This window comes from Penicillium cosmopolitanum (assembly GCF_028827165.1).
Source record: "Penicillium cosmopolitanum strain IBT 29677 chromosome Unknown utg000004l:1.0-4361866.0:1.0-4365735.0, whole genome shotgun sequence".
Taxonomy (NCBI): Eukaryota; Fungi; Ascomycota; class Eurotiomycetes; order Eurotiales; family Aspergillaceae; genus Penicillium; species Penicillium cosmopolitanum.
Window position 1 is genome coordinate 4273008 of NW_026622674.1, and position 18921 is coordinate 4291928.

An 18921-nucleotide genomic window follows, 5' to 3' on the forward strand; every position below is an offset into this window, starting at 1 on the left:
CTAGTCCGCTGCTTGAATGGTCTCATTCCCCCCAAATCGCCCCCTCTCATCCGAGCTGATACTGGCATCTGAGATCTCAGAGCCATGACGTGCACGTTGAGAGCTATGATGGTCAAAGGATTCATGAAAGTAAGATGTGCGTCCAGTGACAACGTCATCTATTGATAGGGACGGTACGTTTGATAAAGACGAGGGGCTTCGGTGATGTACATGCTTGTAGGACTGCCCTGGGTCAAATTCAGTGGGGCTTTGTGGGGATACTGGAGAATCGCAGCCGTGCGGTGGGCCAAGTGGCGGAGTGGTAGCGGGGGCGGAAGAGATGGTATTGAAGTGAGTAGGAAGCTCGGCCGGTGAAGAATCTTGACAAAAACGCCGCGTTTAGCATTTTCCTGTACGAATTTAGAGAGGAACTTTTATTACCGTGCATCTCATATACTGCATCACCCCCAGACTCAACCGTTCGGGGTGACACAGATGTGTCGATTGAATCTTGCATTGTTGAGACGTTGGCACCAGTCTCCACGCCAGTAGAGTTAGATGCTGGACTCGGCCCCGGAGAAGTAGGACCGCCTGCATACATCAATTTACGGTCTTCGGTATTTTCCATTTCTTTGGGGGTTTTCGACACAATCAATGGACGTTGGCTGCGTCGTCGTCGGCGACGGCATATCAGCAACGCTGCAATAAGGAGAGCGATCCCAAAAAGCCCACAGAGGACACCGATAACTGGAGGTGCCCAGGAAGGAAGCCCACCGCTAGCCTTTCGTGACCCCAAGGTATCAGAGATACCAAATGGCCAATAGGTTGCAATTGGTTTAGAGTACTTTGTCTGAAAAATATCCCCCAAGGTGCTGTTGGACCAAGAAGATGGCGAAGTTGTGGTTGCGCCCCCGGAAGAACTAAATATAATACTGTGAATAAACCCTGCCAAGTGAGAAGGAGTAGTTACTCACTCTCCACCTATCTCCGAGGTGACTAACTGAGGGACCTGGTAATCATCCCATTTAGTTGGATCATAGCTGTCTTGGAATTCGAGTCTGTTGAGATTGAAATTGACAAGAACTCCATCTTCAAGACAATTGGAGCTGGCAACATGCTGACCTCCTAAAACGAGCATTTGATCAGGATATACCTTCACACATCGATGCCCACTTCGGCTATGTGTGCTTGATCCGTTGTATGCCTTGATCCACTTGAACGAGGGAATAGATAGAATATAAACGTCATCCGATGGATTTGAGTTGTATTCAAGACCATCATACCCACCATAAATATAGATGTTATGTGATGAGCCGTCAGAGGAGCTGGCCAAGGCCGAACAAAATTGTGTAAGCTGTGGCGGTATTTCACCAGTCGTGTTCTGGAGATACCACGTTTTAGATTCAACATCATAAACCGAGACTGTCTCCATAAAAGTGGGGCTGATCTCTTTGCTCCTTGAGATTTGGGAGTCGCTGAGTCCAGTAGTCCGCCAAAAGTCAACCGGCTCTACAACTCCTCCGATAACAACTAACGCGCCGGACTTTGATACAGGAAGCCAAACAAGCTCTGCCTTAGAGCGACCGGACACAGAGTCAGGCAGTGAACTATTGGCCCATTTACCTTTGCCCATTTCGGACATGTTAACGGTGATGAGTGTATCGGCCGTCGAGTTGGACTTCATATCATCAAAAGTGAATGCACCCCAGTCTGGAGCACGCATGCCACTAAAGTAGAACCCCATATTCTCGCTCGGTGCAGATGTACCAGCACCATTCGTAATGTATCGGGTAACATCAGAAGGAAGATTGTCCGAGTACCACTTTGGCGCCCACATTTGAGCATCAGAGTTGTATTGATAGGCTTCGTACCCAAGAACAACATTCCCAGCCGGTGTATCGGTGACATTCGTGGCTTTAGCCATCCCGCTAGGAATATCAGGGAGAGTTAGTGCTTCCTGACCTTTCAGAGAGAAAATGCCGAGAAGAAACAAACCCGTAAAGATAGAACTCATCGTCGTTCGAAAACATTACTCCGTCAATGTAATTGGGCGCGATATTACTGGCTGCGCCCTCGACAATTGTCTTGTTGCTGAGCACGGTCATGAAATCCGAGCTAATATTAAATGGCGTGGATAAATTCAGATAGTAGATATAGCCGTTGAAATTACCTTCGTGCATCCCTTTATTAGCTAGCATGCAGCGGCTGGTCGAGTCAGAACTCCCTCACCATCGTTGATCTGGTTCGCGCAACCGTCATCGTACCCTCTAAATTCATCAGCTGGAGATTAGGTGTAAATGGGCCGCTGCGTACTGCTGTAACCATAGAGAGCCTCCATCTAAGTAGACTGTGTCGTGTAAAACGTTCGCTATTGCTGTCAGCCGGGGGATCTCTTGTCCACTATAAAGTGGACGAACAGAGGAACGCACTCCGAAGACCTTGCCAGTTACACATCGTCAGATTCACCTGTGTCTGTCGAGTACTGCACATCGACATTGCGTTGTCGACTGCAAGGACCAACACCAAGAGCCCCCGCCACGGAGAAGCTTCATTTTGGGACTGTGGGAGTAAGAATTACAATCCTAGGTGCCCTGGATAGAATATCACGACAAAAGTATTCACGGCTCAATGCTCACTGCTCGGCGACATAGGAAGAGCCTTTCTCGGTGGGATCTTCGGAAGGGCGGTGGAGACGAGAGATGTTCTGAATGCGAGCTTACTGAAAGCAACGAAAAAGGGGATTCTTTGTTGTCCTTCGGCTCTTTGCTGGAAACACCCCAGCATCTCAGCCTCGTCTGCGTTGAGGAGGGTGCAACGATGAAAGAAAACCAATGCACGGCCTCGAGCTCGTCCCAAGAAAGATCCCGCGCTGTCTCTTTGATCATGTCCTAAAATGGTAATTTTGTTGGCAAGAACGAGCCGTCCGCATGGAATGCATCGAATGTATGTGTCTGCTCTGCAGGGCGCGATTATGTGATCGGCGTCGATTTCGAAGCCAGTTCATAGCGGGGAAATACGAGACTGGGCGCCTTACCAGCTGTTCACCACATCCCAGAGATAATGAAAACGAGAGGCTGGGTTACTTTGGGTTGGGCAAGGTTCTTGGGCAAGGCTGTCAATCAATCCATTCATTGAAGGGCTTGAAACCCCCTCAATGGTGCCATGCGGCTGAATTGCCCGGCTTGCATCCGCTAGCTCCATTCGAAGCTCGCCCCTTCGAGCTGCCGACACACCCGCATGGCCACGGTCCCGTATTCCAAATTCGTCTTATTCCCCCGAGCTGAATGGTTTGCTCGCAGATGACGAGGATGTGAACGGGAGCCTGGTAGTATCTGGGCGGTGTCGAGGCCCAGCCCGTGTTGCATGCATGCATAATGCATCCTTTGAGGCTCGCACAATTGAGTCGGTTCAAGAACTGGGGACGAGACGGGCCGTGCATAGGTTGGGGTGCGCTATATTTGCATATTTGCCTTCTCGCGACTCTTCTTTGTTTCCCCTTGACTGTGTCCTCTATCCTGTACTCCTGCACTCTATCCTTTACAGGATGGTGAATATGAGAACTTCCATCGTTTGGTTGTCACTTTTAGCGACCAGGGCTACTGCACTATCTACATCTTCAAGTTACGATGAAATACCCACCGTTATTCCCGTCACCCCAGCGACAACTCCAGGGCCTGTGGCCCGAGGGGTATTAGTGCCCGAGGCTGTGACTGTGACTGTGACTATAGGAGTGACCATCGGTGTTGGGGCTGGTCAGATTCATACCATCACGAACACCGTGACAAATATCATCACAAACACCATAACGTGCACTGTCATAGATAAAGTTACAGATACGATCACAAATACCATCACGAATATTCAGACCGACACAGTGACAGAAACTATTACCAACCCCGGAAGCGCGACTAAGACTGAGACTGTCACAGAAACCACTACCAGGACTGTAAGTGATGAGGCAAGTGCTACAGTTACACAGACTATCACCAATACTATTACGGACTCTGCAACGGAGACTATCACTCAAACAGTGAGCGGTACAGGAGGCACAACGGTGACAGAGACTATAAGTGCCCCTGCAACCACAGAGACTATCACTCAAACACTGAGCGGTACAGGAGGTACAACAGTGACGGAGACTATAAGTGCCCCTGCAACCACAGTAACAGATGTTTCTTCAACAACAATAACAGTCGGTCGGTCAACGACCACAATTATCACGACATCAACAGTCAACGCAGGTGAATCCACAGTCACTCTACCTGGGTCAACCGTCACAGTTTCAGGGACAACCGTAGCTCTAGCTGGATCAACTGTCACCGCCCCAGGAACAACAGTGGCAAGGCCTACAATTGTGATAACTGAAACCGCCCCAAGGACTGTATCAACAATTCCTGCATCTACAATTACAACGGTCCTTACTATCCCTGCTAGCACCGTGACATTGCAAGGGGGTACCAGTATTATTTCAGGCTCAAGTACAACTACAGTCATCACACAACCTCCTAGCACAGTAACCCTTCCAGGTACATATGACCGATGCCCTATTGTTGAACTGTACTAAATATTCCGCCTTCAGCAACCATCAGAACAGTCCCCGTGACAGTCACCAGTGTTGAGTCCGGGTCGGGACGTACGGAGACACAAAGTTCAGGAAGCACCGTGACTCTTAGCGTGTCAGTTTGCTCGACACTAACTATCAACCCGACCTATACACCTCCTTCGAGGCTACCAGCAGACTACACTTGGGGTTGCCCACCGGGCTTCCTTTGTTCCCCATCTCACACCGGTAGCAGGGCTGGGTGCAATGTCGAAGCTGGACTTCCTGCTGAAGGCTACATTTGTGCCCCATCTGATTGTATTTCAGCCCCGCCTTTGATATTCAACCAATCCTGGGCATCTGATACAAATGGCCACCGTTTCAATTTCTCTCGAGATTATTACAACCTGAACCCAGAGGAATTCGGTCTGAAGTATGATATCTTCCAAACAGGAGAAGAGCACAATGCGACACAGAATAAACGAGACATCCTGCCCTCGCAGGGCGTTTCATCGGGCGTATTTTTGGGCTCTGTAGAGCGCAGAGATATATCAGACATCCCGGGCGTATGCTATAACGATTGCAATGATGCCGCACTAGAGCAACAAGCCACTGGAAAAAAGCCAGAGCTATGTCAAACTGATTCTGTTTATCTACTGGATATTGGAAATTGCAAGACGTGTATCGGCCATTATGCGAGCTCCTCGTCAGATGCATTCTCGTCATTGCTACCATCGTTTGCTCAATTCCTGAATTATTGCTCTGACCTGACGACGACATCAACGACTTCGACCAGCGCAGTTGAGACAAGCCACACTGATAATGGTGACACAACAACGTCGACAACATCAACCAGTGCAGTCCAAACAAGCCCCACCGAGAGTATTGCCACAACAACATCGAACAGTGAAGTGACAGAATCAATGACGCACAGCACCACTAGTAGGAAATCAAGCACATTCGCAAGTTATTCATCTGAGATGACGGCCTCGACGACAATCACTGGTATAACAACAATCACTGGCTCAGTGGCGGGTACAGAATCAGACAGCACCAGTAGACCAGCTAGCAGCACCGACTCATTGATAATCACAGGCTCAACAATGATTGTCGGTTCAACCACAATAATCGGCCCTACAACGATTATCGGGTCAGTGACCACCGAGAACTCAAATCACTCAGGTGTGTCTATTACACATGGAGGTACTGGGCAAAGCGGCACAAAGTCGAGTTCCACGATTATAGAGTGCAAGACGACCATCATTGGGCCTATGGACGAGAGCCAGTCTACAGTGACGATGACTCAAACAAGTGATGACCCAAACGAAACATCCACATCAACCCTTGGAAGTTCCACCAATGATCAAAACAATCTTACCACAACTACATCGCTGAATGTTGCACGCGGTAGGACGGAGATTTCGAATGGATCTCTGTTGGGTCTGTTTCTGACTGTTGTGGCACATTTGCTTTGAACAGGTGTACTTCTAAACGCTTGGATGTTCTGCCAGTCAGCTCGGTGAATAGAAAGATAAATACTAGTAATAATACATGGCACCAAGCAAACAATTGGAAGTATTATATATAGCAAACAACTATACGTAAGACTCAAACCGTTACTTTAGATAAGCACTCAGAATGTTAAGACAGAGAAAGTCAAATTAGACAACAACAGTTGCCAGTGGCTTGGACAGCTAAGACGGACTTGTGGTAGAATTAACGATCCGTGGGGGTTTCCTGGATCTTCAGACATAAAACTCAAGGATTCAGCGTGATGCACCCGATATGTCTTTTCACTTTATTACTTCTACATCCGTCTCAAATTCCCTCTACTACCACTACTCGCTTAGCTAATTCAGTATTTCATTCAATTTATAAACCCATCTTAACTTCTAGAAATTCTCGACTCGGTCCTATTCGTATTTCCAAATATATCCGCCCGAGTCACCGCATTACCGAACCAAACATAACTGTTCTCTTGGCAATTTTAGCCAACAACGGTAATCCTCGATGAGAAAACAATACATGCCACGGATCACATGAATACTCAATCCCTGTATCCACCACATTCATTCCAGCTCGTATGTGATCGCACAGAGACTTGAGATATTCTCAGGTGATCAAGGCTCAAGGCTTCCAATGACGAACGTTGGAAGGAGATAGAGCTAGAAAGCCGATCTTGGGGGCAGCCAAACAAATATATCGACTGTCTGACAACCGTGAAGACCTTCCCCCTCCGAAGTGGTGAAGGGCTTACCTAAGTATCAATGGCATCAAAATAGCACTCGTATATTGGTAGAGAGCATAGTCGGACGAACCCATGGAGGTATAGATAATAAGATATTGGGACGCTTCTGGTTCTTGTAGTGGGATGATGGGAAGGATATTTGGAATCCGCCATTGAGCTTATGTATCAATAACTTCCAAGATTGACTGAAGGTAAATATGCATTGCTGAAGTATAGAAGCCCATCGCAGCTAATCAGACCCACCAGGGTAAACTTGAATGGAAGACAACCCGAAAACTTTTGACCTAGCCGGTATCTCGTATTCGCAAAGGAGTGATCACAATTCGTATTCAAGCATGTGAAAATCCAAGGGCGGTCAGTTTGCGCCATTTTACCTGTGATTTGAACCTTAGTTCCAAGTTGCGGTGTAATTATTAGGCTAAACCTTTCTCAGCTAATCCTTTGAATCTTCTTGCCGTAATGCTTCAAATCAATACCGCTCTTCACGTACTACCACGGAGAGTAATTATTAGAATTATGTTTTGATTTACGTCGCGGCCAACCAAAATTTTCCTGCTATTCAACATAAACCCCAAGTGGGATTAAGTGCCAGCGTAGTAGACATAAAACTTGAATTGGCAGAATTTTGACACATATGTACTTTTCAGGGGCGATCAAGGATAATTAAAGTATAACTGTCCGATGGTTTCGTGAGATGCCCGTGCAGAGGAAATATCCAAAAGGCCGCCTCGGCCCGGGCGGTGCTATATTAGATCGTGGTATGAGTACGTAGTCTAGATGGATAAATAGTACCCGAGAAACCTTACTCAAGATCGCTATTCAGTGAATTGGCGCTAGATCACCTGGGAATTTTATTCGGGGATTTCCACGGCCTGGCGATCCAGCCCTGGAGGTCATATCAATGATAAAGCCAATGTATTGAATTTCAAGAAGAAGCCACCTGGGAATAGATAACACAGATTTCTCTCAATAAAGATATGGCATCCAATAATTAATAGCTCAAACATCTATATATAATTGCAAAATTGATTTATAATATCCATTCGAAGAGCTCGGACTTCGATAGCGCTGGGAAAGTTTCAATTCAAACTTGCTGCCTGTAACCTTGGTGCCCGTAGATCAATTCTGTTTCATCCAGTTCCTTATGCTGACCAGTGAAAATCTGGCTTGGATGGAACACAATAAAGATGGCCATGACACACAGCATAAGGGTCGCGTCGAAGATATAGGCAAAGTACTCATGGCTTTGCAAAAAGCCAGTTGACCCTTGAATGTACTCAATGACTCGGTAGAGGCAACGGACCATGATCATGACACTAGCGAAGTACAAAACCTTCATGTAATGATCCCAGTTGAATGAAGCGGCCATAGCAGCGGACGTGGGGTAACCTGACATCCGTTTATGGAAAGCAATTGAAATGGAAACAAAGAAACCAAAGAAGATAATCTGGACGATAAGTCCCACGATGATGACAATTTCTCCGAGTTTCAGTTTGCTAGCCGTTTTAGCACTTGACATAATCGCACCACCTAAATGGGATTAGTCACATCGAACTTCTCTTACAATCAGGGGCCGGGAACATAATACTGACCACCGCTCTGGATCAAAAACGACAATACATCGCCCGCAACAAAGATCTTGGTTAATCTGCTTCCGCGAACCATGGATCGGCTGTCCCCATCGGTCATGCGAATGATACGACCAAGAATCATATAGATCGATGCCGCGAACAGTGACGGGCCAAGGAGAATAAACAAGCTTTGAAGTGCATATGGCATGGTCGCGTAGTCAGGTGCCGAATGTGCGCTGACAGCTCGCGCAGCATAGCCAATGGATTCGAAAAGGCCTCCAACGATAAAAGCAATCAAGAACTTAAGTTTATGTTTGAAAGCAAGGAATATATGTCCAAGTGTGAGGGTGAAGAATAGAATGATGAAAATCACAGCAGCGGCTAATGACGGCGTGTAGTTGTAGAGAGTGTAGGCCATTGTGAATCGCGTATTGGGCTCGATGGAGTCGGCAGAGAAGAAAATGGAAAAAGAATAGTAAAATATGGGAAGAAAACGAGAAAAAAATATAGACTCAGTCGGGGGCTAGGAGCTGTGGGACATTTCATGTTATATCACGAAATGAGAATTATACTATACGGCGGTCCGGGGATCACTAGTTAGTCACCAGGTTTCATGTCTAGGTGGCTGAAAGAGGTGACCATAAGGATTTTCATCTGGACCGAGCGAAAAAGTTGAAAATCCACACTTACCAAACAATTGCCGAGTGTTATTTTTAGCTAGATGCGCTGTCAGAAATTTTGACAATAATTATTCCACATAATAACTAGCAGTTAGATGTTTCTACTTGAGCAATCCGAGTAATCCGAATACGAACGCGACTGGTGGGTCCTTTACCCGAGCCCGACGGGCTATTTGTAGCGTTTTGCCCATCTCAGACTCAGCTAGTGTACATTCTGTGACAAGAATAAAATAATTTTCATCGAATAAAATCAAGGGAAGTATGATAAAAATGCTCGGTTGGTAATTGGCGAGCAGTCACGGCGAAACCAAAACCCCAGGATAAATTGAATTTCTGCAAGTTTCTCGCGACTTGGAGATCTAGTTCTTTCCACGACACCAATCATTTTCAACCCATAACTCGATGGCTCTCAGCAATGCTGCTGTAATCGTGATCGTCCTCGTTTGTTGCCTTTCATCTGTTTCGCTTGCGGCAGCTATGTTTGGTCATTATTCAATTGCGCGCAATCCCCAATGGTCACTGTCAACCGATCAGCAACGATATATGCGGGAGCTGAGGCTCAGAAATCTCAATGTTCTTCTAGGAGAAATCAGGAGCAGGTACCAGCAGCCCTTATAACTATGAAGCTCCGTTGACTCCTGGAGGCTGCTAATGGAACATCAGGGCTAATTTGACGATAAATAAACATGGGAAATTTGCAACAGACCCCGAGACACAATCGGTGGCAGAAACCGAGTCACAAGCTTGATTATGGATGAAGAGGTGTCAACCAAACTTCAAATTCTGTGTGAGGAAGGATTGTTGATGCGGATCGTGATACTAGTATTTTATTTGTACGACGGATGATTAATAGTTATTTATGATAATTGTGATATATGATCTGCCCGCCGGCGCATATTTGAGGATTTCTGGGACAAATAGCGGCATATATGCATAAACTGTATGTAGAAGCACTTAAATCTTCAAAAGCTAGCCACATCCATTATCCCACTGACATGTATTTCTCGAGGTTCCGTTGGTGTTTCTTGTCAAGCTTTTGAAGTAGCTACCATTACTACCACTGACTAATAATGCAGATTCTAAGTGCAGATTCCAAGCAAGTAGACCATTGGGGCCAAAAGATCAAGCCAGAATGCAGCAGTAAATGCGACTTATATGAACTCTGATATACAGTGCCCAGCCTACTATTTAATTCCCCCTAGGGAAGTGTTCCTCGTGGCTGTAAGGAACTGGTGTTGTTACCATTCGTGGATGCCTGACGTAGATGGCATCCACTTAGGCATCCACGCCTACATGTACTTAGTTCTATCTCAGCTTCCTCCTTCTTCTTCTTCTCCTCAAGCTATTACTTTTCGTCGAACAGCTACTGTTTCCTTTGCTTCGTATGCTACGCCGTACGTTGATCTCTGTGAGCATCTGAGCATCCTCACACTCAAGTGAGCATAATATCATTCAAATTTTGCGCTGTTCTAGCATTTCGATTTAGCTCAGTCTACTATCCCTTAAGAGCTGATGTAATTCAATGCTTTTAGTATAAGGATCCCTACAGGAACGATGCAATGGCACCGATCGATTAAGGTCAATTTATCCGGGCTGTGACTCCACACCACTCGGCAAATAGAACTTTAAGCCTTGGTATAGACTATTCCAGTACCGAATTGGACATTACTGTTCGTGTTGTGAGATGAGGCTGGTGCAGATCAGGAATGAAGCCGCATCATCGGAATTAATTCTGAGTTTGTCTATACAAAGAACCAAGTTGATTGGGAATCAACTTGATCTTCGCCTTGTAATATAGTCTCAGTCAATCCATCTGGTACAAGAGAGTCGATTTCATACCCTGAACTACAACAGTTCGCAATATAGGCTGCTAACAACGTGGGCATCTGAAGTTATGCGAGATTGTCGGCTAGAATTTCTGCGTATGCTTCTAATGCCTGTCCCATCAGATGTACCACATCCCACATGATTTCACCGCTGTATAGCTGCGCCCAGATCCGTACAGCCCGGAAAGCCAGCTCAACATGGTTAAGCGAGCTTTCTGCAGCGTTCATCAAGCAAAATTCCGAGTCGGCCTCTGACACCATGTCCACTATGTAAGCTTCCAATCTCTCCTCATCTTCATCGAATGGCTCCTTAGGAAGACGTGTGTGTACGGCAGCAAACCATTTACTAAGTGCAAATGCACACTCAAGAGCGCAAAGCGACCGTTGAAGGGACCAGGCAAATGCTTGACTGCGAGAAACGATGTTAACTCCAATCTTGACAGGAACACTCAAAGCATGCGCGGAGTACAAAACAGCCCGTGTTAGTCTGGGACCAAGCTTCGCACGGGGGCTCTGTTTCATGGCATCATTTCATACCGTGTATCAGCTTTTGAATATTGGTGAGGCAATGGAGATCTGTGCTATGACGGCGATAGGTGGTTACCGACGGCAGCCACTTCACCGCTCGGCAATCGCGCCGCACTGCACATCAACAGAGGGACCCACTGATTCCGGCCCCTTTACCACCAGCTCTCAACCCTCACTTACCTCTAGTTTCCACCATCAACACACCATCACTCACTGTCAAAAATCACCGTCACCCTCAACCCCAACATCAAATGTAATACTCAATACGCGCCATCCTCGATGTCCACAATACTCGCATCCCTACATCCGGACACACTCTGTCGCCACTGCTAGCCAGCAGAGTCAAGCATTCATATCAATAGCAACTACTTTCGATTTCAATCGCTGCCCAGATTGGCCACTACGCTATCATACACCGCGATCCCAACCGGCGCTATGAATAAATGCTCTACATCACGCTACGTAAAAGAAAATGCCTATTCTCAAGAATCAGAGGGTGATCGAAGGCTACAAAGCACAATGCGCTGATCATGGCCACGCACGATGGCGTCTACATTATAAAAATTATCCTTGTAGGATTATTGATTTCTATCGATTCTTTGGAGCAGGTCTTGGCTTCTTCGAGTAACTCCCTCGGATACTAGTCTCTGACACCACGAAGAGATGCCCTCCTATCACCAGAGGATCAGGACGACGACCGCGGCGCTACGGGTCGCCTAAACGAGCACAAATTTGATAAAGCAGGGCTCAAGGCTGCATGGAAGCTCAAGATTATACAGTCACAGGGCTTAAGGCTGTGAGGTAGAACTTGGTGTCGCAGCGGTCTCCTGCGGAGGCTCTTGATATCGCAGATGTCCCCGCGGAGCAAATTTTCACAACGCAGGGCTCATGGGGTGTGAGGGAGAGTTTGTTGACGCATCTTCAAGCCTATCAAAAGCGGAGCTCTATCTCACAATTGCCTCGCTCGATCATCGATTCGACTTTGACCTCTACAAGACTACTGTGGCGGACGTGAATCTTGTCCGGGACAACTTTGCCGGAGCACCTCAAGATGGCTCTTTAAGGGTGCGTGTGATTGTCGGGGCTATAAATTACTCAAATCACTAGAATGAACAGTTAGCCAATATTAGGAATAGATGAAAGTCCAGAAGGGATAATTCGCTATATTTTACTTATGGCATTTATCGCGGGGGGGAGTTGGCGGTTTAGGGTTTTGTTCGATTCTTTAAATGGAGAAAGTTAACAGATTGCACTTAGGCCGTGATTCTTGTAGAATCGATTTCTTGCAAATTTCCTCACTAGCGCTGCCGCTCACTGAGGTGGCTCCTTAGCCCGTGGGCAGTAAAACCTTGAAATCGTATGGATCCCTTCCGAGGTTGGTCCCCCGAGTATTTTGTTCCTCATGCCACTTGCTTCACAAGGACGGTATATCCTACGAATTCACGCCCCTACCCTACAAATTCCTTGAGGGAACCCTCCATGGAGTGTCGATCTGCCTTGAGGTGGCGTCGCCCAGCGAGATTTCATCCATTGTTGCCAGGCTCCTGAAGCCGTCCACATGCTAAGGGTGTGACAGCCTACCAAATCTAGTCGAAATGGAATAAGACAGGAAAGGGATCTTCCTATCACTTGGAAGTGACTATTGTCAGGGTGGTAACAGTGTCACGCTTCCTACACCGCATCGTACCATGCCTCCCGGTCAACTACCTTTGACCGGGATCACCTCGTTCCCCTTTCCCCAACAGAATAAGCCAAATGACAACCTCAGCGAAATGGATTGGCTTGTAAAATTTACAATTTCATGATCTTCATATTGCGTGTACGAACTCTTGGCGCGTGCCAAATAAGAAACCACACAGACTGACAAGATGACCCTAAAATACCATTATCTGCCCACCATTATGGTCGAGGCTACAACTTTCTGTTCGCGGTGAACACGCATCACAATTCACACGTCACATTTTATCTTCTTCACTTCTTCACTGGGGACCGAAGGTCTCTTTAAAAGGTACCACTTATTGTCTGCCTTGAATTTGGCGATGCTGCCTTCAGTCGCGCTCCTCATCATGGAATGTACGGGTATACGAGAACCAGTGGTCCGCTTTTGGGGTTATCATAGTAATCCTTAGAGCGAGCTCCCTCTATTTAGTTTAGAGGATCTCAGCTCCTGAAGATTTGTCTTTTGATTGCCACTTTCATCAAAGTTCCTTTCTTCCAGCCACTTCTCTAGTGCAGGTTTCACACTCCCATCCCACTCATCTCGCACAATTGAGAACCAGGCAGTATCTCTGCTTCTTCCCTTTACAACCATGTGTTGTCTGAAGATACCCTCAAAAGTAAATCCCAGCCGGAGGGCTGCACTGCGCGATGGGGCATTGAGCGAATCGCATTTCCACTCAAATCGTCGATAATTCAAGTCCTCAAAAGCGTATCGCGCGATAAGATAAAATGCTTCCGTAGCGCCCCTTGTACGTTGAATCGCAGAGGAAAACATAATGTTACCAATCTCAATCGCCAAGTGCTCAGGAGTAATACGCATCAGAGTTAGGTATCCGATTGGTTTTCCAGAGGTAGGGACTAAGCTGCGTTTATCGATGATAGCAAAATAGAATGGATCGAGTGAGGCCGACTTTGCTGAAACGCTCTTCTCGAATACATCTAATTGCGTATATGGCCCATCCCCCATGTAGTCCCAAAGGGACGCCCTGGTAGGTTCATAACCCCCGACGAGATCGAAAAGACCCTTTGTATGCTTGGGCTCGAGCTTTTCGAGGATAACAGATCGTCCTGTCAGAGTCTTGTTCGATGGCAAAAAAACCGGAGTAAGAGGGACGAACGGTCCGCGCGGTCTGGCTACTGCCATATTTTCTGATTGAAACGTAGTTTTAAAGCAATAAGCAATTTTGGAAGATGAGTCCAGCCAGTCAATTTATACCTGATCGGCTTTACTCTTCTAATTTCCCTTTATCTGGTTTCCCGCTCCAAGGTCTCCGCGGAGTTCACCGGGTGTGATTCGTAATTTGATGCCACAGCCGCTGCTCCACCCCAGCAAGACAGATGATAGGTTTCTCTTTGAGATCACACCCCACCCTCTCCGGGTTGTGAGTTATGTCCGTGACTCATGTACTCTTGAGATAGTTATTACAATGATACTAATACATCTAGAGAGGCTGAATTGCTTGGCATGGTATTATTCAATCTATTGGGTCTCAATAGGATACTTAGCCTTTGGAACACTCATTTGAAGGGTTCAATCGACTGATGTTTGAGAAAGAAGTACAAATCAGCAGAGAACAAGGAAATTGGGGAACACGAGAATCTGTCATAAGAATTCGACATATCAACAATTGCTCTTTGCAATCTTCGAAAATATCGAAAGAAAGTTGTAGTGGTACTCGGCCGAGAATGTCGACATGATACCCTTCATGCGGAGGAACCCGGCTCTAGAGTAACATAGAATGCAGTTAATGCCATAATAGGACCGACTCTCTTATAATTCACAAGGTAAGATATCACATCTATGGCGAATAACACTCGGAATAATGCTATTGACCGAAACACTTACCCTCAATTCGATGGTGGATATGACAGTCGGCAATTCCGATCTGTCCCTGTCTGTACTTTCATTGATCCAAGTCTTCCTGCGAAACTTAGACCGAACCGAGTTTTTGGCAACATAAACCACCCTACAAGTTGTCACTTTATCGGAGAAATAGTACATACCAACCCAAAGATCCGTGCTAAATTTGAACAAGTCCTGTCCCAGGTCAATTCCTACTTGAAGCAAAACTACACTGGTCCTTTCTCCCGCCCATCCTATTTACATTATTCAATTTTGACCTGGTTGACCAGCTTGTCAACTTAGATGGCAGTGCTTCCACACCAGCTGATATTAATCATCTGGACAAGCCAGAGAAATGGACTCAACGCCTGTAGTTACTGTAACTGTAGGTTTTGTGGTAAGATAAAATTGCTAAGAATTGGGGTCGCATTGTTAATGGCTGAATTTCGATGGGGCTCGCGCAGCTCGGTGTCTGATTCCGTTGTAAGATTCTTATGGTCTCACTTTTTGTCACCACCCTCGTTTATTCTGACTGCACACTATAATTTAAGCATTCGTCTATCCTAATCTACTGTCGTCTATTATCGCCTGCATCTCCCGGGTTGGAACGTCAACCTCCTTCCATCCATTCTTGCTCATGGCTCTACGAATTTTGTAATCTGCTTTAACTTCAAGTGACAACCTCCGTTTCCAGCCACACATCGACGCAATAAATAATCGCTAGCTGCTTTTCCTCATTCTGCCAAATGTATGACTCAATTGAATTGATTGATAGCCCGACACACTCCTGTGACAGCCTTCTCGCCCAACTCTTGGCCTCGTTGATATTCAAGACGACTCTGCTCTGCAAGATTCTCGCCTTCTGCGCAAAGCTTGAAAGATAGTCGCTCGGTCCAGATGATGCTTCTCAAGACCCCCCGATCTGTTGGTGGCAAGAATTGGGACCTCAAGACAGCCACATGTAGTGCCGAAAACGCCGAAGCAAGTCCCAACAGCAAATCTCTATTCTTGATCGGCCGCATAGAGAGGTGCAACAAGGCAACAGAAAACTCACAAGGCCATAAATCGAGCACCTGCTTGAGAGATGCTGGCTGCGGCAGCCCAGCCTGTTCCACCATGTGTAGACCCATCTCGATGAGTCCAACCGTTGCTGTTCTTCTGGCTTCATCCATGCCGGCCACGCCAGAATCAACAGAAGCAAAGCCGTTATATGCTCTGAGGACACGAATGGCGGCCGACATCGTCTGATTCGCCGTCCTCGAAGGGACTGCCACCAATCCTTCCAGGACACATTGGTGTGTAAACCAAAGCGGAAGAAGTCTTGACAGGATAGTCTTGGTGCCAACTTCCGTTTTGAAATCGTAGTCTGGCGCGTGGAGGATTTCGAGACAATCTAGGCCTCCCGGGGCGAACAGGGGGTAGTGTATACGAATATCTCCCTGCACAGGTGGATATGGAGAAAGGTCGTCGAAGAGCTCAAGGTAAGCCTGTGGGCACTGGTTACCGAGGGTATCAATCCATCTCCTGACAAGATCGACTTCGGCAGAGGTGAAGGCCCCAAACATCTTGCCGCCCCAAGACAACTCTCGTATGAAGCGGCTATTCGCACTGTCGCCCGGACGTATCCATGGTTTCATCTTAGCTAGAGCCGCGATGAATCTCTCTTGGCTCTGTATCGAAGAGAAGTTCTCGAGAGCCAACCACTGACTGAGTGTCTGGCCATCAACCTTGACTAGGCTGGGGCAGTGAACATTCCCCGCCGACTGTGCCTTGGCTTTGAAAACTTCGACGAGCTCTTTGTTCCATTCGTTGCCAGAGGTTGTTGGGGATGTAAATTCAGGACAAGAATGCGCGCTCGACAGGGAATAGCCGGCCTGGACTCTCCTCCAGGCCTTTTCAGCCGCCTCGGGCCCCTCTGTGGATTCGACATGCGTGAGGAATTTCGCAACGCTGTTCACGGCCATGGCAGTGTGTCCTGAATGGGAGTTATCGATGCTGATGTGAAGAAAAAAGTAATAACCACTAAGGTTCAACTCCTCGAGCTCTTTAGCCGCACTCATGGTCTCTAGTGTGAGTCGCTCGAAGTGCATGTTGTATCCGAGGGTCTCAGGGAGAAATTCGTGAGGGAAGAGGGAAATGAGTAGTTGTGAAACAGCGGCTTTCCATACCAGGGTATTGCCCATCGCATGTCGAGGGTGGATGAAATCGGCCGAGTGTGGTTGGGGAAGGTGAATTCCAGCCTGTTGAAGGAGCTGACCGTACAAGTGGACATGGTGCATTTCCAGACTCCCATCACCGTACTCCTCTGACATAACCTGCCAAGCGTCTTTAGTCACATGCCGTTTGCTATACGGCGTGCTGACCCTGTGAACATGACCAAGCCAAGCTCCATCGACGAGCTTGAGTGGTGCCCTCTGCTTTATCCAATCATGAGATTCTTCACGGGTCTGGAATAGCTCCCGCGTTCCTCCCGACCTCCGTCTGGCGATGTATTGCTCCCATTTCTCAGCAACCAGTTCATCCTGCTTTTGAATGAAAGCCTGTAGAGCGGCTAGGCTGTAGCTTTTCAGGGACAGAATGGAATCCGGTCTTTTTCGCTCCCAGGATAGCGCCTCAGCCAACAACGAAAGCAACGTGTCCCTCGCCAGTGGGAGGAACACTGTATAATCCTCCAAGTTATGAAGCTTGAAGTACATTCTCATATATAGCAGCTGCTCGTGTTCTACATGATCACCCGAAGTGGCTGGCACTAACGATGTCTCAACGATTATTCACACCCGTAGGTAGTAGTTATAGGGAGTAAATGGCAAGTTACATACCAGCAAGCTTCAAATCCCTAGATAAATCCCCAGGCTTAACAGCGTGTCGCCGTTTTGCGAGGTCCAAAATCCATAGAATGCCGCCACAGAGGGCTAAGATGACAAATATAACGTACGGATACATCTTTGCAGATAGAGTAACCTCGACGGGAAAAGTTCCAAACTCGAACTTTCAGTCGATTGGTACTTGGGTCTGTGATTCTGAGAATATACGGGTTCCGAAGTTGATAGATTGGTTACACAGGAGGGAGACTTGGTTCTCAATATTCTGAGCAAAAAGGACAAGAACGGAAAAATCCGCCAGGCATATATGATTGTGTCTAGATTATTCTATCTACTACAACTCTATTGGGAAAGAAGACCCACTGAGCTTTCAAGGAACAGGGTATTACTCCTAGCCCCCCCCTACTTGATCAAGCTAATTTATTATAAGCACAACCCTACGCCCTGGGAATGTGCCTGTGCACTGAATCTTACTTGTTACTAAAGTCATCCTTTGGCCCCCATATTGGCCTTCATTTATGGATCTCGGCGAGACCCGCGGATTACCCTCGGGAGGCTGAGTACTGGGAGGAATGGAAATTATGGGCTTTCAACGACAAGTGTAGTATCGAAATCATCCAAACACCCCGAGACGAGCGAGGAAAAACGGACTCGAGGTGTCAAGACCTGGACCTCAGGGAGACAGTCTTTGCCAAATTCTAATATCCGTTAAACTCAATTCGACTGATGGATAATTATTTTCTTAGGTTCTTTTATTTGAGAACTTGGAAGTACACCCCTCCCTTCTCCGTACCCTCGCCTAAATACCACAATCCGCTTCCATTTCATCGAATATGTGTCTTTCGATTCAGCTAAATCTCTGCAACATCCTTTCGGCCACTCCCGATGTCGCTCACAATGTCACTACTGGGTGCGGTAGACTTCAAAATCAAGTCCCACACCCTAAACCCTTTGACAGGACCCTTGTCCTCGGAGCCTAGCGCGATTATAGGGAAAGTTACGCTCGGCCATCACATACTAATTCATACAAGAAGAGACTTCGGCGACACCCGCGGGTTATCCTTTCAGAGAGCTGTTCACTTCATCCTGGCGCCCCGATTACCATTTAGGATACATGCTTTTCCCATCACTCAAGGACGAGCATTCGGAATCCAGCAGACTTTCA

General features: G+C 47.0%; 5 protein-coding genes across 5 annotated transcripts; 1 reads left to right on the forward strand and 4 right to left on the reverse strand.

Moving 5' to 3' along the window:
- On the reverse strand, positions 1 to 2538 carry N7509_003010 (Kelch repeat-containing protein; the record flags this gene model as incomplete). Its single annotated transcript, XM_056627647.1, has 7 exons — positions 1 to 359; positions 421 to 899; positions 954 to 1907; positions 1975 to 2149; positions 2209 to 2246; positions 2293 to 2417; positions 2446 to 2538. Coding segments are annotated over 7 exons (2223 nt in total), but the record flags the coding sequence as incomplete, so codon positions are not given.
- A 985-nt stretch (positions 2539 to 3523) lies between these two features.
- On the forward strand, positions 3524 to 5994 carry N7509_003011 (uncharacterized protein; the record flags this gene model as incomplete). The annotated part of the gene is made up of 2 exons (XM_056627648.1): positions 3524 to 4505; positions 4559 to 5994. 2 exons carry the CDS (start codon positions 3524 to 3526, stop codon positions 5992 to 5994), a joined length of 2418 nt encoding a protein of 805 aa, XP_056493443.1.
- A 1857-nt stretch (positions 5995 to 7851) lies between these two features.
- On the reverse strand, positions 7852 to 8756 carry N7509_003012 (RTA1 domain-containing protein; the record flags this gene model as incomplete). Its single annotated transcript, XM_056627649.1, has 2 exons — positions 7852 to 8297; positions 8360 to 8756. 2 exons carry the CDS (start codon positions 8754 to 8756, stop codon positions 7852 to 7854), a joined length of 843 nt encoding a protein of 280 aa, XP_056493444.1.
- Positions 8757 to 13497: 4741 nt separating this feature from the next.
- N7509_003013 (GNAT family N-acetyltransferase) lies at positions 13498 to 14235 on the reverse strand (the record flags this gene model as incomplete). Its single annotated transcript, XM_056627650.1, has 1 exon — positions 13498 to 14235. One exon carries the CDS (start codon positions 14233 to 14235, stop codon positions 13498 to 13500), a length of 738 nt encoding a protein of 245 aa, XP_056493445.1.
- A 1454-nt stretch (positions 14236 to 15689) lies between these two features.
- On the reverse strand, positions 15690 to 17630 carry N7509_003014 (iron-containing redox enzyme family protein; the record flags this gene model as incomplete). Its single annotated transcript, XM_056627651.1, has 1 exon — positions 15690 to 17630. The coding sequence occupies one exon, from the start codon at positions 17628 to 17630 to the stop codon at positions 15690 to 15692; it is 1941 nt and encodes a 646-aa protein (XP_056493446.1).
- Between the last annotated feature and the right edge of the window lie 1291 nt (positions 17631 to 18921).